The sequence below is a fragment of the Mandrillus leucophaeus genome, unplaced genomic scaffold (genome assembly GCF_000951045.1).
Source record: "Mandrillus leucophaeus isolate KB7577 unplaced genomic scaffold, Mleu.le_1.0 Scaffold1389, whole genome shotgun sequence".
NCBI classification, from domain to species: domain Eukaryota; kingdom Metazoa; phylum Chordata; class Mammalia; order Primates; family Cercopithecidae; genus Mandrillus; species Mandrillus leucophaeus.
The window spans coordinates 162,104-176,002 of NW_012101353.1; the positions used below are offsets into that span (position 1 = coordinate 162,104).

General features: G+C 37.5%; 1 protein-coding gene across 1 annotated transcript in view; it reads right to left on the reverse strand.

Annotated features, from left to right (window-relative positions):
• The window catches only part of LOC105534700 (cytochrome P450 2C9-like), a gene marked incomplete at its 5' end in the record, with an annotated part of 58,392 nt that overhangs the window by 40,738 nt on the left and 3,755 nt on the right, over nt 1–13,899 (reverse strand). Inside the window, 2 exons of the mRNA XM_011973493.1 lie at nt 11,140–11,316; nt 12,476–12,636. Coding sequence (XP_011828883.1) covers nt 11,140–11,316; nt 12,476–12,636 — 338 coding nt within the window. The remainder of the gene's footprint in view (nt 1–11,139; nt 11,317–12,475; nt 12,637–13,899) is intronic.

Here is a 13,899-nt window from a genome sequence, read left to right on the forward strand (position 1 = left end):
ATCCTAAGCAAAAAGAACACTGGGAAGCTTCACATTAGGTGACTTCAAACTATACTGTAAGTTTACAGTAACCAAGAGAGCTTGTAACTGGTACAAAACACAAATTGAACAGAAGTAGAGAAACCAGAAATAAAGCTACACACCTATAGCCATCTGATCTTCAACAAAGTCGACAAAAATAATCAATGAAGAAAGAATTCTCTATTTAGTAAATTGAACTAGGATAACTGACTAGCCATATGTAGAATGAAACTGGAATGCTTCCTGGCACTATATACAAAAATTAACTCGAGATGGATTAATGATCTGAATTTAAGACCTCAAACTATAAGAATCCTATAGAAAGAAATCTATAAAATTCCATTCTGGATACAGGCTTTAGTAAAGAATTTACGAATAATTCCTCAAAAGCAATTGGAGCCAAAGTGAATATTGACAAGTGGGACCTAATTAAAGAGCTTCTGCACAGCAAGAGAAACTACCAACAGAATAAACAGATAACCTACAGAAAGGGACAAAATACTTGAGACTGCAGAGAAAAGAGAACAGTTATATACTACTGGTGGGAATGTAAGTTAGTTCAGCTATATGGAAAGTCAAGAACTAAAAGCAGAGCTATCGTTCAATGCAGCAATTTCACTACTGGGTATGTACCCAATGGAAAGCAAATTGTTTTACCAAAAAGACACATGTGCTCCTATGTCCATTCCTGCACTATTCACAACAGTAAAGACATAGAACAAACCAATGATGTGTCACATAAGGAAAATGTGGTATATATACACCATGAAATATTATGCAGCCATTAAAAAATCATGTCTTTACAGCAACATAGATGCAGCTGGAGGCCATTATCCGGAGAGAATTAATGCAGCAACAGAAAACCAAATACCACATGTTCACATATAAAAGTGGGACACAAAGATGGAAACAATACACACGGAATTACTATAGAGGGTAGAGAGATATAAAGGCAAGGGCTGCAAAACTGCCTACTGGGTATTAGTCTCACTACCTGGGTGACAGCATTATTTGTACCCTAAACTTCAGCATCACACAATATACCCATGTAACAAATGTGAACATGCACTTCCTGAATCTAAAATAAAAGTTGTAATTTTTTTTAAAAGAAGGCATTTCTTATGGTATCATTTTAAAATCAATCAATGGTCATAACTAAATACAAAATTTAAGATAAACTTGCCTTTTAAACTAAACCAGACCCTTGCAACAGAGGAAAAAAGAATATCTAATACCTAAATAAATTGAAAACTATCCCATGTTCAAGGATTGGAAGAATTAATATTGTTAAGATGGCAATACTCCTCAAAATGATCTAAAAATTCAGGCAATCCCTACCAAAATACCAATGGTCTTTTTTCCAGAAATGGGAAAGTTGATTGTTCAATTAATATGCAACTACATGGTGATGAAGCAGCTAGGTTGTCTGGGATGTACACCCTCAGGTTTGTCATCATGCCCCAAGACAATTTAGGAAATGGTCACATCTGAGTGGGTTAAGTAGCAGAAAGTTTAATAGAAGAAAGGAGAGAAAAGAGCAGCTTCTGAGAAAGAGGGACATTGGAAAAGGGGGAAGGAGGTGGATGACAGCAGATCCTATAGGCAGGCTGGAGGAAGCAGTGTCTGATTTGCATAGGGTCCAGAGATTGGTTTAATCAGGTGTGACATTTACATAGGGGGTGGGGAAGGCTGACCTCCCCACTGTAATCTTATTATGCATAGGGACTTCCACTTGACCAGTGCCATCTTATCTGCTCCTTACTGTACACATTGCTGGCAAAGGGGAGGGAAGATGGATCCGCCATTTTGAACATGCCTAGTCACAAGTAGTTCTGTATTACCAGCATTCACCCAAGAAGCTTCCAGCTTCCTCGTCTATGTCTGCAGCTAGATTATACAAGATGCTCTTCGTTAGAAAATGATTTGGGGCTGCTTTCCATTAAAAAGAAAAACCTTACTGAGGACTCCCAAAGGCATACTATCTGCGTAAGTAATTTCTACTTAATTTCTGTATCTGTGAGTACCTAGTTTCCAACTTCAAAACTTACTACAAAGTATAATAATCACAACTGTGTGGTACTAGCATAAAGATAGACATCAAGACCAATGGAATAAAACTGAAATCACAAAATAAACCTAAAGATCTATGGCAAATTTACTTTCATCAAGGGTGCCTAGACCATTCAATCCGAGGAAAGAATCTCTTCAACAAATGGCGATGAGACAAGAGGACAGTGAAATGCAGAAGAATGAAGCTGAGACCTTCCCTACTTCACTCCAAATGAAAAATATAACTGAAAATGGATGGAAAAACTTAAATATAAGAGCTAAAACTATAAAACTCTTAGAAAAAACCTAGGGGTAAATCTTCATGACTTCATATTTGGCAATAGGTTTATAAATTTGATACCAGAGCAGCAAAAGGAAAAATAGATAAACCAAACTTCATCAAAATTAAACTTGGTACAGCAAGAATATAATTAAGAATGTGAAATGACAACCAACAGAATGGGAGGAAATATTTTCATATTATGTATATGTAAGAGTTTAATGTTTTGAATACATAAACCATTCTAACAGCTTTAAAAGAAAAATAAAAGCAACTTAATTTAAACAGAAAATGTACTTGAATGGCATTTATCCAAAGAAGATATACAAATGGGTAATAATATATTAAAAGAAGTTCAAAATCATTGGCCATTAAATACAAGTTAAAACCACAATGAGAACTGGGCGCAATGACTCACACCTATAATTTCAGCACTTAGGGAGGCCAACATGGGCAGATCACCTGAGGTCAAGAGATTGAGACCAGCCAGGCCAAATTGGTGAAAACCCATCTCTGCCAAAAACATAAAAATTAACCAGGTGTGGTGGCACGTCCCTGTAATTCCAGCTACTCTGGGGACTGAGGCAGGAAGACTGTGTAAACCTAGGGGGTAGAAGTTGCAGAGAACTGAGATCATGCTACTGCACTCCAGTCTGGGTGACAGAGTAAGACTCTGTCTCTAAATAAATAAATAAATAAAACGACATTGAGCTACCACTTTACATTCACTACGATGGTTTCAATAAATACAGAAAATTACAAGTATTAGCAACTATGTGGAAAAATAGAAATCCTTCTATGTTGCTGGAAGGAATATAAAATGTCACATTCACTCTAGAAAAGTTTTGCTCTTATACAAGAAGATAAACATAAAATTACCATTTGACCCAGCAATTCAACTCCTGAAAATATGCCCATGAATGATGAAAACATGCTCATAAAGAAAGACACACAAATGTTCAAAGTAAGATTATCTATAAGAGCCCAAAGTTGGAAACAATGCAAATGTAATAAACAGATGAATAACAAATTGTGATATATGTGCGTGGAAAATAAAATATATTTCAGCGACAAAAAAGAATGAAGTACTGATACACGTTGCAACTTAGATGAGCCTCCAAAACTTTATAAGTGAAAGGACCCAGAAATAACAGGCTACATATGCTATGAGTCCTTTATATATCCATAACAGGCAAATCCATGGAAACAGAAAGAAGATTAGAGGTCATTACATGATAGGATGGAGGAATGGAGTGATAATTTAATGAATACGATATGTTTTTGTGGAGTGATAAAAACATTTTGAAACCAGAGAAAGCTGGTGGTTGCACAACATTGTGAATACATTAAATACCACTCAAGTGTACACTTTAAAATGGTTAATTATATATTATATGAATTTCACTTCAATTTAAGAAATGGCATAATTCCTTGATCTACAGATTTAATGCAATCCTGTCAAAATTCCCATTGGCTCCTTTGAGAAAATTGACAAGTTTATTCTAACTTTCATATGAAGATTCAAGGGACCCAGAATCGTGAAAACGGTACTGAAAAAGAACAACAAAAGACTCACACTCCTTGATTTGATTTAATAACTTGGTATTAATGCAATACTACAGTAATTAAGACAATGTACTATAAGGATTAGGACAGACATATAGATCAATGGAGTACAATTGAGAGCACACAAACACACACAAAATCTTCACACATTTATAGTCAATTGGATTTTGACAAGGTTGCCAAGACAATTTAATAGGGGAAAAAATAGCCTTTTCAACAATGGTGACATGACAACAGGATTGATGTTTACACGTTATCTGATAGACACCAAATTGCAACTGTTATCTGTACAAATCATTTTAGTTTACACTCAATGAAGGCTTGCCTTCCCTCTTCCATCCACCTACTCTTTCCCATCACCCACCTCTGCACCTCCATGTAGAGCATTCCAATTCATCTGAAACCCTCCTCTGACTCTCACTGCAAATATTTTATGGCCGATTTCAATTTGCAGGAATGCAGGAAACCCACCTAGGTTAAGCCATTCTTTCCCATTCTCAAATAAACTGTGTGCAATAATGATGCCCATCTTCATCATATGGCATATTTTGTATTTTCATATTTGTTGGTAATTGATTCCATTTCACCTGAAATGTGCATTCTGTTTCTCCTTGGGTAGATTTATACATATATATATACTTTAAGTTCTGGGGTACATGTGCAGAACGTGCAAGTTTGTTACATAGGTATACACATGCCATGGTGGTTGGCTGCACCCATCAACCTGTAATTTACATTAGGTATTTCTCCTAATGCTATCCCTCCCCAAGTCCCCCACCCCCTGACAGGCCTCCGTGTTGTGTTGATGCTCCCCTCCGTGTGTCCATGTGTTCTCATTGTTCAACTCCCACTTATGAGTGGGAGCATACAATGTTTGGTTTTCTGTTCCTGTGTTAGTTTGCTGAGGATGATGGTTTCCAGCTTCATCCATATCCCTGCAGAGGACATGAACTCATCCTTTTTTATGGCAACACAGTATTCCACAGTGTATATGTGCCACATTTTCTTTATCCAGTCTGTCATTCATCAGCATTTGGGTTGGTCCCAAGTCTTTGCTATTGTGAATAGTGCTGCAATAAACATATGTGCACCTGTGTCTTTATAGTAGAATGATTTATAATCCTTTAGGTATATACCCAGTAACAGGATTACTGGGTCAAATGGTATTTCTTGTTCTAGATCCTTGAAGAATTGTCACACTGTCTTCCACAATGGTTGAACTAATTTACACTCCCTCTAACAGTGCAAAATCATTCCTATTTCTCCACATCTTCTCCAGCATCTATTGTTTCCTGACTTTTTAATGATCGCCATTCTAACTGGCATGAGATGGTATCTCATTGCGGCTTTGCTTTGCATTTCTCTAATGATCCAGTGATGATGAACTTTTTTCATGTTTGTTGGCTGCATAAATGTCTTCTTTTGTGAACTGTCTATTCATATCCTTCACTTGTTTTTTGATGGTGTTGTTTTTTTTCTTGTAAATTTTTTTAAGTTCCTTGTAGATTTTTGATAGTAGCCCTTTGTCAGATGGATAGATTGCAAAAATTTTTCTCCCATTCTGTAGGTTGCCTGTTCACTCCGATGATAGTTTCTTTTACTGTGCAGAAGTTCTTTAGTTTAATTAGATCCCATTTGTCAATTTTGGCTTTTGTTGCCATTGCTTTTAGTGTTTTAGTCACAAACTCTTTGCCCATGCCTATGTCCTGAATTGTATTGCCCAGGTTTTCTTTTAGGGTTTTTATAATTTTATGTCTTATGTTTAAGTCTTTAATCCACCTTGAGTTAATTTTTGTATAAGTTGTAAAGAAGGGGTCCAGTTTCAGATTTCTGCATATGGCTAGCCAGTTTTCCCAATACCATTTATTAAATAGGGAATCCTTTCCCTACTCCTTGTTTTCTTGAAGTTTGTCAAAGATCAGATAGTTGTAGATGTGTGGTGTTACTTCTGAAACCTCAGTTCTGTTCCATTGGTCTATATATCTGTTTTGGTACCAGTACCATGCTGTTTTTGTTACTGTAGCCTTGTAGTATAGCTTGAAGTCAGGTAGAAGAACATACCTCCAGCTTTGTTCTTTTGGTTTAGATTTTCTTGACTATGTGGGCTCTCCTTTGGTTGCATATGAAATGTAAAGTAGTTTTTTCTAGTTCTGTGAAGAAAGTCAGTGATAGCTTGATGGGGATAGGATTAAATCTATAAATTACTTTGGGCAGTATGGCCATTTTCATGATATTGATTCTTGTTATCCATGAGCATGGAATGTTTTTCCATTTGTTTGCATCCTCTCTTATTTCCTTGAGCAGTAGTTTGTAGTTCTCCTTGAAGAGGTCCTTCATGTCCCTGGTAAGTTTTGTTCCTAGGTATTTTATTCTCTTCATAGCAATTTTCCATGGGAGTTCACTCATGATTTGGCTGTCTGTCTATTATTGGTGAATAGAAATGCTTGTGATTTTTGCACATTGATTTTGTGTCCTGAGACTTTGTTGAAGCTGCTTATCAGCTTAAGGAGATTTTGGGCTGAAATGATAAGGTTTCCTGTATATACAATCATGTCATCTGCAAAGAGAGACAATTTGACTTCCTCTCTTCCTATTTGAGCTTCCATTATTTCTTGTACTTGCCTGTTTGCCCCAGCCAGAACTACCAATACTATGTAGAATAGGAGTGGTGAGAGGGCATCCTTGTCTTGTGCTGGTTTTCAAAGGGAATGCTTCCAGCTTTTGCCCATTCCGTATGATATTGGCTGTGGGTTTGTAATAAACAGCTCTTACTATTTTGAGATATGTTCCATCATTACTTAGTTTATCAAGAGATTTTAGCATGAAGAGGTGTTGAACTTTATCAAAGGCCTTTTCTGTATCTATTGAGATGATCATGTGGTTTTGTCATTGGTTCTGTTTATGTGATGGATTACATTTATTGATTTCTGAAGGTTGAACCAGCCTTGCATCTCAGAGATGAAGGCTACTTGATCGTGGTGAATAAGCTTTTTGATATGCTGCTGGATTTGGTTTGTCAGTATTTTGTTGTGGATTTTTGCATCGAAGTTCATCAGGGATATTGGCCTGAAATGTTCTTTTTCTGTTATGTCTCTTCCAGGTTTGGGTATCAGGATGATGCTAGCCTCATAAAATGAGTTAGGGAGGAGTCCCTCTTTTTCTATTGTTTGGAATAGTTTCAGAAGGAATAGCACCAGCTCTTCTTTGTACCTCTGGTAGAATTCAGCTGTGAATTCATCTGGTCCTGGACTTTTTTTGGTTGTTAGGCTATTAATTACTTCCTCAACTTCAGAACTTGTTATTGGCCTATTCAGGGATTTGACTTCTTCCTGATTTAGTCTTGGGAGGGTGTATGTGTGAAGGAATTTATCCATTTATTCTAGATTACACAGTTAATTTGCATAGAGATGTTTATAGTATTCTCTGATGGTAGTTTGTATTTCTGTGGGCTCAGTGGTGATCTCCCCTTTATCAGTTTTTATTGTGTCTTTTTGATTCTTCTCTTTTTTCTTCTTTATTAGTCTAGCTAGTGGTCTATTTTGTTAATCTTTTCAAAAAACCAACTCCTGGGTTAATTAAATTTTTGAAGGGATTTTTGTGTCTCTATATCCTTTGGTACTGCTCTGATCTTAGTTATTTCTTTTCTTCTGCTAGTTTTTGAATTTGTTTGCTGTTGCTTCTCTAGTTCTTTTAATTGTGATGTTAGGGTGTCAATTTTATATCTTTCCCACTTTATCCTGTGGGCATTTAGTGCTATTAATTTCCCTCTAAACACTGCTTTAGCTGTGTCCCAGAGATTCTGGTATGTTGTGTCTTTGTTCTCATTGGTTTCAAAGAACTTAATTGTTTCTGACTTAATTTCATTATTTACCCAGTAGTCATTAAGGATCAGGTTGTTCAGTTTCCATGTAGTTGTTCGGTTTTGAGTGAGCTTCTTAATCCTAAGTTCTAATTTGATTGCACTGTGATCTGAGAGGCTGTTTGTTATGTTTTCTGTTCTTTTAAATTTGCTGAGGAGTGTTTTGCTTCCAATTATGTGGTCAATTTTAAAATAAGTGAGAGGTGTTGCTGAGAATAATGTGTATTCTGTTGATTTGGGGTGGAGAGTTCTGTAGATGTGTATTAGGTCCACTTGATGCAGAGCTGAGTTCACGTCCTGAATATCCTTGTTAATTTTCTGTCCCGTTGATCTGTCTAATATTGACAGTCAGGTGTTAAAGTCTCTCACTTTTGTTGTGTGGGAGTCTAAGTCTCTTTGTAGGTCTCCAAGGACTTGCTTTGTGAATCTGTGTGCTTCTGTATTGGGTGCATATATTTTTAGGATACTTAGGTCTTCTTGTTGCATTGATCCCTTTACCATTATGCAATGCCCTTCCTTGTCTCCATCTTTTTATTTTGAGCCTCTTTGTGTCTTTGCATGTAAGATGGGTCTTTGGAACACAGCACATCAATGGGTCTTGACGCTTTATCCTATTTGCCACTCTGTGTCTTTTAATTCAGGCATTTAGCCCATTTACATTTAAGATTAACATTGTTACATGTGAATTTGATCCTGTCATCATGATAGTTGGTTATTTTGCCCATTAGTTGATGTAATTTCTTCATAGTGTTGCTGGTCTTTACAATTTGGTATGCTTTTGCAGTAGCTGGTACCAGCTTTTCCTTTCTACATTTAGCGCTTCCTTTGGGATCTCTTGTAAGGCACGCCTGGTGGTGACAAAATCTCTCAGCATTTGCTTGTCTGTAAAGGATTTTTTTTCTTTTTCACTTTGAAATTTAGTACGGCTGAATATGAAATTCTGGATTGAAAATTCTTTCCTTTAAGAATGTTGAATATTGGCTCCTACTCTCTTCTGGCTTGTACTGTTTCTGCAAAAAGATCTGCTGTTATTTTGATGGACTTCCCTTTGTAGGTAACCCAATCTTTCTCCCTGGCTACCCTTAGCATTTTTTTCCTTCATTTCAACCTTGGTGAATCTGACAGATAGGTGTCTTGGGGTTGCTCTTCTCAAGGAGTATCTTTGTGGTCTTCTCTTTATTTCCTGAATTTGAATGTTGGCCTGTCTTGCTAGGTTGAAGAAGTTATTCTGGATGGTATCCTGAAGAGAGTTTTCTAATTTGGTTCCATTCTCCCCATCACATTCAGGTACACCAATCAAACGTAGGTTTGGTCTTTTTACATGATCCCATATTTCTTGGAGGCTTTGTTTTTTCCTTTCCATTCTTTTCTCTCTAATCTTGCCCTAGCATTTTATTTCATTAGGTTGATCTTCAATCTCTGATATCCTTTCTTCTGCTTGATCAATTTGGCTATTGATACTTGTGTATGCTTTACAAAGTTCTCGTGCTGTTTTTTTCAGCTCCTTCAGGTCATTTATGTTCTTCTCTAAACTAGTTATTCTAATTAGCAACTCATGTAACCTTTTTTAAGGTTCTTAGCTCCCTTGCATTAGGTTAGAACATGGTCCTTTAGGTCGGTGAGGTTGTTATTACCCACCTTCTGAAGCCTACTTCTGTCAATTCATTAAACTCATTCTCCATCCAATTTGTTCCCTTGCTGGAGAGGAGTTGTGATCCTTTAGAGGAGAAGAAGCAATCTGGTTTTTGTAATTTTCAGCCTTTTTGCACTGTTTTTTTTTTTTTTTTCCTCATCTTCATGGATTTATCTACCTTTAGTCTTTGATGCTGGTGACCTTTGGATGGGGTTTTCTTGTGGACGTCCTTTTGGTTGATATTAATGCTATTCCTTTCTGTTTGTTAGTTTTCCTTCTAGCAGTCAGGCCCTTCTGCTGCAGGTCTGCTGGAGTTTGCTGGAAGTCTTCTTCAGACCCTATTTGTCTGGGTGTTGCTAGAAGCGGCTGCAGCCCTGCAAAGATTGTTTCCTATTCCTTCTTCTGGAAGCCTCATCCCAGATGGACACCTGCCAGATGCCAACCAGATGGAGCTCTCCTGTATGAGTTGTCTGTCAACTTCTGCTGGGAGGCGGCCTCCCAGTCATGAGGCATGGGGGTGAGGGTCCCACTTGAGGAGGCAGTCTGTCCTTTAGCAGTGCTCGAGTACTTTGAGGGAAGATCTACTACTCTTCAGTACCAGGAGGCAGGAACATTTCAGCCTGCTGAAGCTGCATTCACAGCCGCCCCTTCCCCCAGGTGCTCTGTCCCAAGGAGATGGGAGTTTTATCTATAAGCCCCTCATGGGCTGCTGCCTTTCTTTCAGAAATGCTCTGCCCAGAGAGAAGGAATCTGGATAGATGGTCTGGTTACAGCAGCTTTTTGGAGCTGCAGTAGGCTCCAGCCAGTTCAGACTTCCTATTGGCTTTGTTTACATTGTGAGGGGAAAACCGCCTACTCAAGCCTCAGTAATGTCACACGCCCCTCTCCCTACTAAGCCCAAATGTCCCAGGTCAATTTCAGACTGCTGTGCTGGCAGTAAGAATCAAGCCAGTGGAGCTTGCTGGGCTCTCTGGGAGTGAGATCCACTGAGCCAGACCACTTGGCTCCCTAGCTTCAGCCTGCTTTCCAAGGCAGTGAACAGTTTTGTCTCGCTGGTGTTCTGGGTGCCCCTGAGGTATGAAAAACAACAACAACAACAACAACAAATTTCTGCAGCTAGCTCTGTCTGCCCAAACAGCCCCGCAGTTTTGTGCTGGGCCCTTGTGGTGTAGGCACCTGAGGGACTCTCCTGGTCTGCGGGTTGTGAAGACTGTGGGAAAATCATAGTATCTGGGCTAGAATGCACCATTCCTCACCGCAGGGTCCCTCACAGCTTTCCTTGGCTAAGAGAGGGAGTTCCCTGACCCGTTGCCCTTCCTGGGTGAGGAGACGCCCCACCCTGCTTTGACTCACCCTCCATGGGCTGCACTAACTGTCTAACCAGTACCAATGAGATCAGTCATGTACTTCAGTTGGAAATGCAGAAATCACCCACCTTCTGCATTGATCTCGCTCGGTGCTGCAGACCAGAGCTGTTCCTATTTGGCCATCTTTATTGTTTGGGTGCATTATCTTTATTTAAACAAGTTAGTCTACCTATTCTAATTATTTAACAATCTAATTTTATATTTTCCATTATGCTTACTGGAGATTCATTCATACAATAAAAACTTAAAGTGCTTCTCAAGCATTACTGTTTGACCAGTTAAATATCCCTAGTAAACACAGAGCAAGTCAATGAATCACAGATTCACAAGCAGTCACATAACTAAGCTTTTGTTAACATTTTACCTTCTCCATTTTGATCAGGAAGCAATCAATAAAGTCCCGAGGGTTGTTCATGTCCATCGATTCTTGGTGTTCTTTTACTTTCTCCAAAATACAACTTTTCATAAAAACAATATTTTTAAGAAATTTGTTATGGGTTCCCGGGAAATAATCAATGATAGGAGAAAAATTGTTGCAGATCTAAGAGAAAACAATAATTTATTAAATTAAAACATTTTAATAAAGGCATATATACCATATACCAAGCTCTGGTTGTAAATTACAGTTAAAAATATAAATAGAATATATCATATATCTTGATGGGAAAATTTTTATTGTACATATGTAGTAATTATCTGATTATAAAAGATTTGAGGAAGAAAATTCTGACCAAAGAATCAATTCAAACCAGATGATAAACATTTTCTAGACTCATACCTCCTTTTTATTGTATAAAAGCAACTTTATATTAGTTCTCTTACTTTTTACAATTCATCTCTACAATCTTGAAATATAAGATGGCATGAATTACCACATTCATGTTTTATAGATGACAGCATAGGTTAAGAGAGTTTGGACAACCTGACTGATAGTACAAAGATAGTCCCTACTATACTGATTTCTATCAAGCACCCTCTGAAATGGAATTAGTATTTTAAAAGTAGGAGAGGCTCAAGGATACTTCAAATTCCAACTGTGTACCAGAGCAGTTAAATGACTTCTGTAAAATCACACATTATTTAGGCAGAGTATAAAACATGCCAATTCAGCACAGAGTATACGTGTGATGTCTGTTTATGGTTCATACACCATAAAACCAATAATTTCATCATTCCTAGCCCAGCTATCTCATCAGCTAGAATCCCAACTGACATATCAAACACCCCTGCCCTATTCATGTTTCTTGGCAGCTTCTATGGTCCCAAATATTCTCCCTTCTTGAAGGAGATGTCTTTTAAATTAGGATATTTCTGCCACACAATGTGACAAAGTGTGAACTGAAGGACAAGTCTTGTGAGTAATGGAAGCCTCCAAAGTGCCTGGATGTCCATGGAGTGATATGAGCACGCTTTGGGGCTGTCACCAAAGTACTTTATAGAAACAGGGCTTTGGAGTTTAGTGGAAGAAACATTGATGAGGCAGTTAATGGGCTTAGAAGTCAGGCCTATATTGGGACATTTATTTCCCATGCATAAAATAAAGGGCTTGGCCATCTTTCCCAGATATTCACCCCATGACTGTCTGGGCAACACTGTAGTATTCAAAAATGCACTTCAGAGCTTGACCCATATAGAATTTTCGATTTGTCAGAAAAAAAGAGCATAAGTGGTTTATCAGGAAGTAAAAATCTTGGCCTTACCTGGATCCAGGGGCTGCTTAAAATCTTGAAGTTTTCATTCAACTTTTCCATCAAGTTAAGAAATTGCTGATCTTTATAATTAAAACGTTTACGGAAAATAATGGAGCAGATCACATTGCAGGGAGCACAGCCCAGGATGAAAGTGGGATCACAGGGTGAGGCTAAAGAATTAGAAACAATTTAAAATACTATTGAACTTCAGATATAAAATGCTTTGTATTTGTGAACAGATAATAGTAGTTTAGAAATTTTAAGCAATATCTTACCTACGAATTCCCTTAACAGCAAAAAAGAGTTCAGCATGCATAAAATCAACACAGCACTTTTACATTAATCCCAAGTTGACTATTACAACCGAGCTGGTTAAATAACGGTTGTTCAAATGATAAATTTACATTGCCAGCCTATTTGTCTTTTACATTGGGGAAAAAAAAGACATTTTCTGAAAACCTAATAATTCAGGTTTCAGAGGGAATCACATCAGTCTGCAAAGTCTGTAGACAACAAGGCACTGAGATAGAAAGGGCGAGAATAGTTGAGGATTTTAAAGCTTTTTATATATAATGAATAGCTGAAAGAGTCATGTATTGAACCAGTAGAGAGGAACTAGAGAGACTGTGGGTGAATTCATGTATTTAAGGAAATAAATGGAAGAAGCAGAATGTGTTTTATAAGAAGGAAAACAAATGTAAATGAATAATATGCCTGATATAGATTAATTTGCAAAAATTTAAATGAAAACTTTGTTTGTTGTTTGTTTTTGTTTATTATTTGTTTGTTTTGAGATGGAGTTTCACTCTTGTTGCCCACGCTGCAGTGGAATGGCATGATCTCAGCTCACCACAACTTCTGACTCCTGGGTTCAAGCAATTCTCCACCTCAGCTTCAGAGGTAGCTGGGATTACAAGCATGTGCCACCATGTCCGGCTAATTTTGTATTTTTAGTAGAGACGGGTTCCTCCATGTTGGTCAGGCTGGTCTCGAAATGCCAACCTCAGGTGATCCGCCCGCTTTGGTCTCCCAAAGTGTTGGGATTACAGGCATGAGCTACAGTGCCTGGCCAAAAACTTTTTATTTTAAATATAAATCCCAGGTAATGCAAATAAGAAAGTGTAAATTGATAAATGGAGTTTTTTTCTTCTGTAGCTTTTTAAAAATGAATTTTCTTATTTAGGAACTAAAAACTCACCGTCTGTAGTCATCCTGCAAATTTGACTTATTTAATTTGATATTGATTAGGCCCAACCTATCATTTAATAGCTAAATAAATTATAGGAAAGATTTTCTTGTTTGATGGAGGATCTCTGAAATAAAGTTATTCTAATCAAGTGATTGATAAAGTTTATATTTTTAAATTTTTGTTTTATTTTACTTCAAGTTCTAGGATACATGTGCAGAACGTGCAGGTTTGTTACATAGGTATA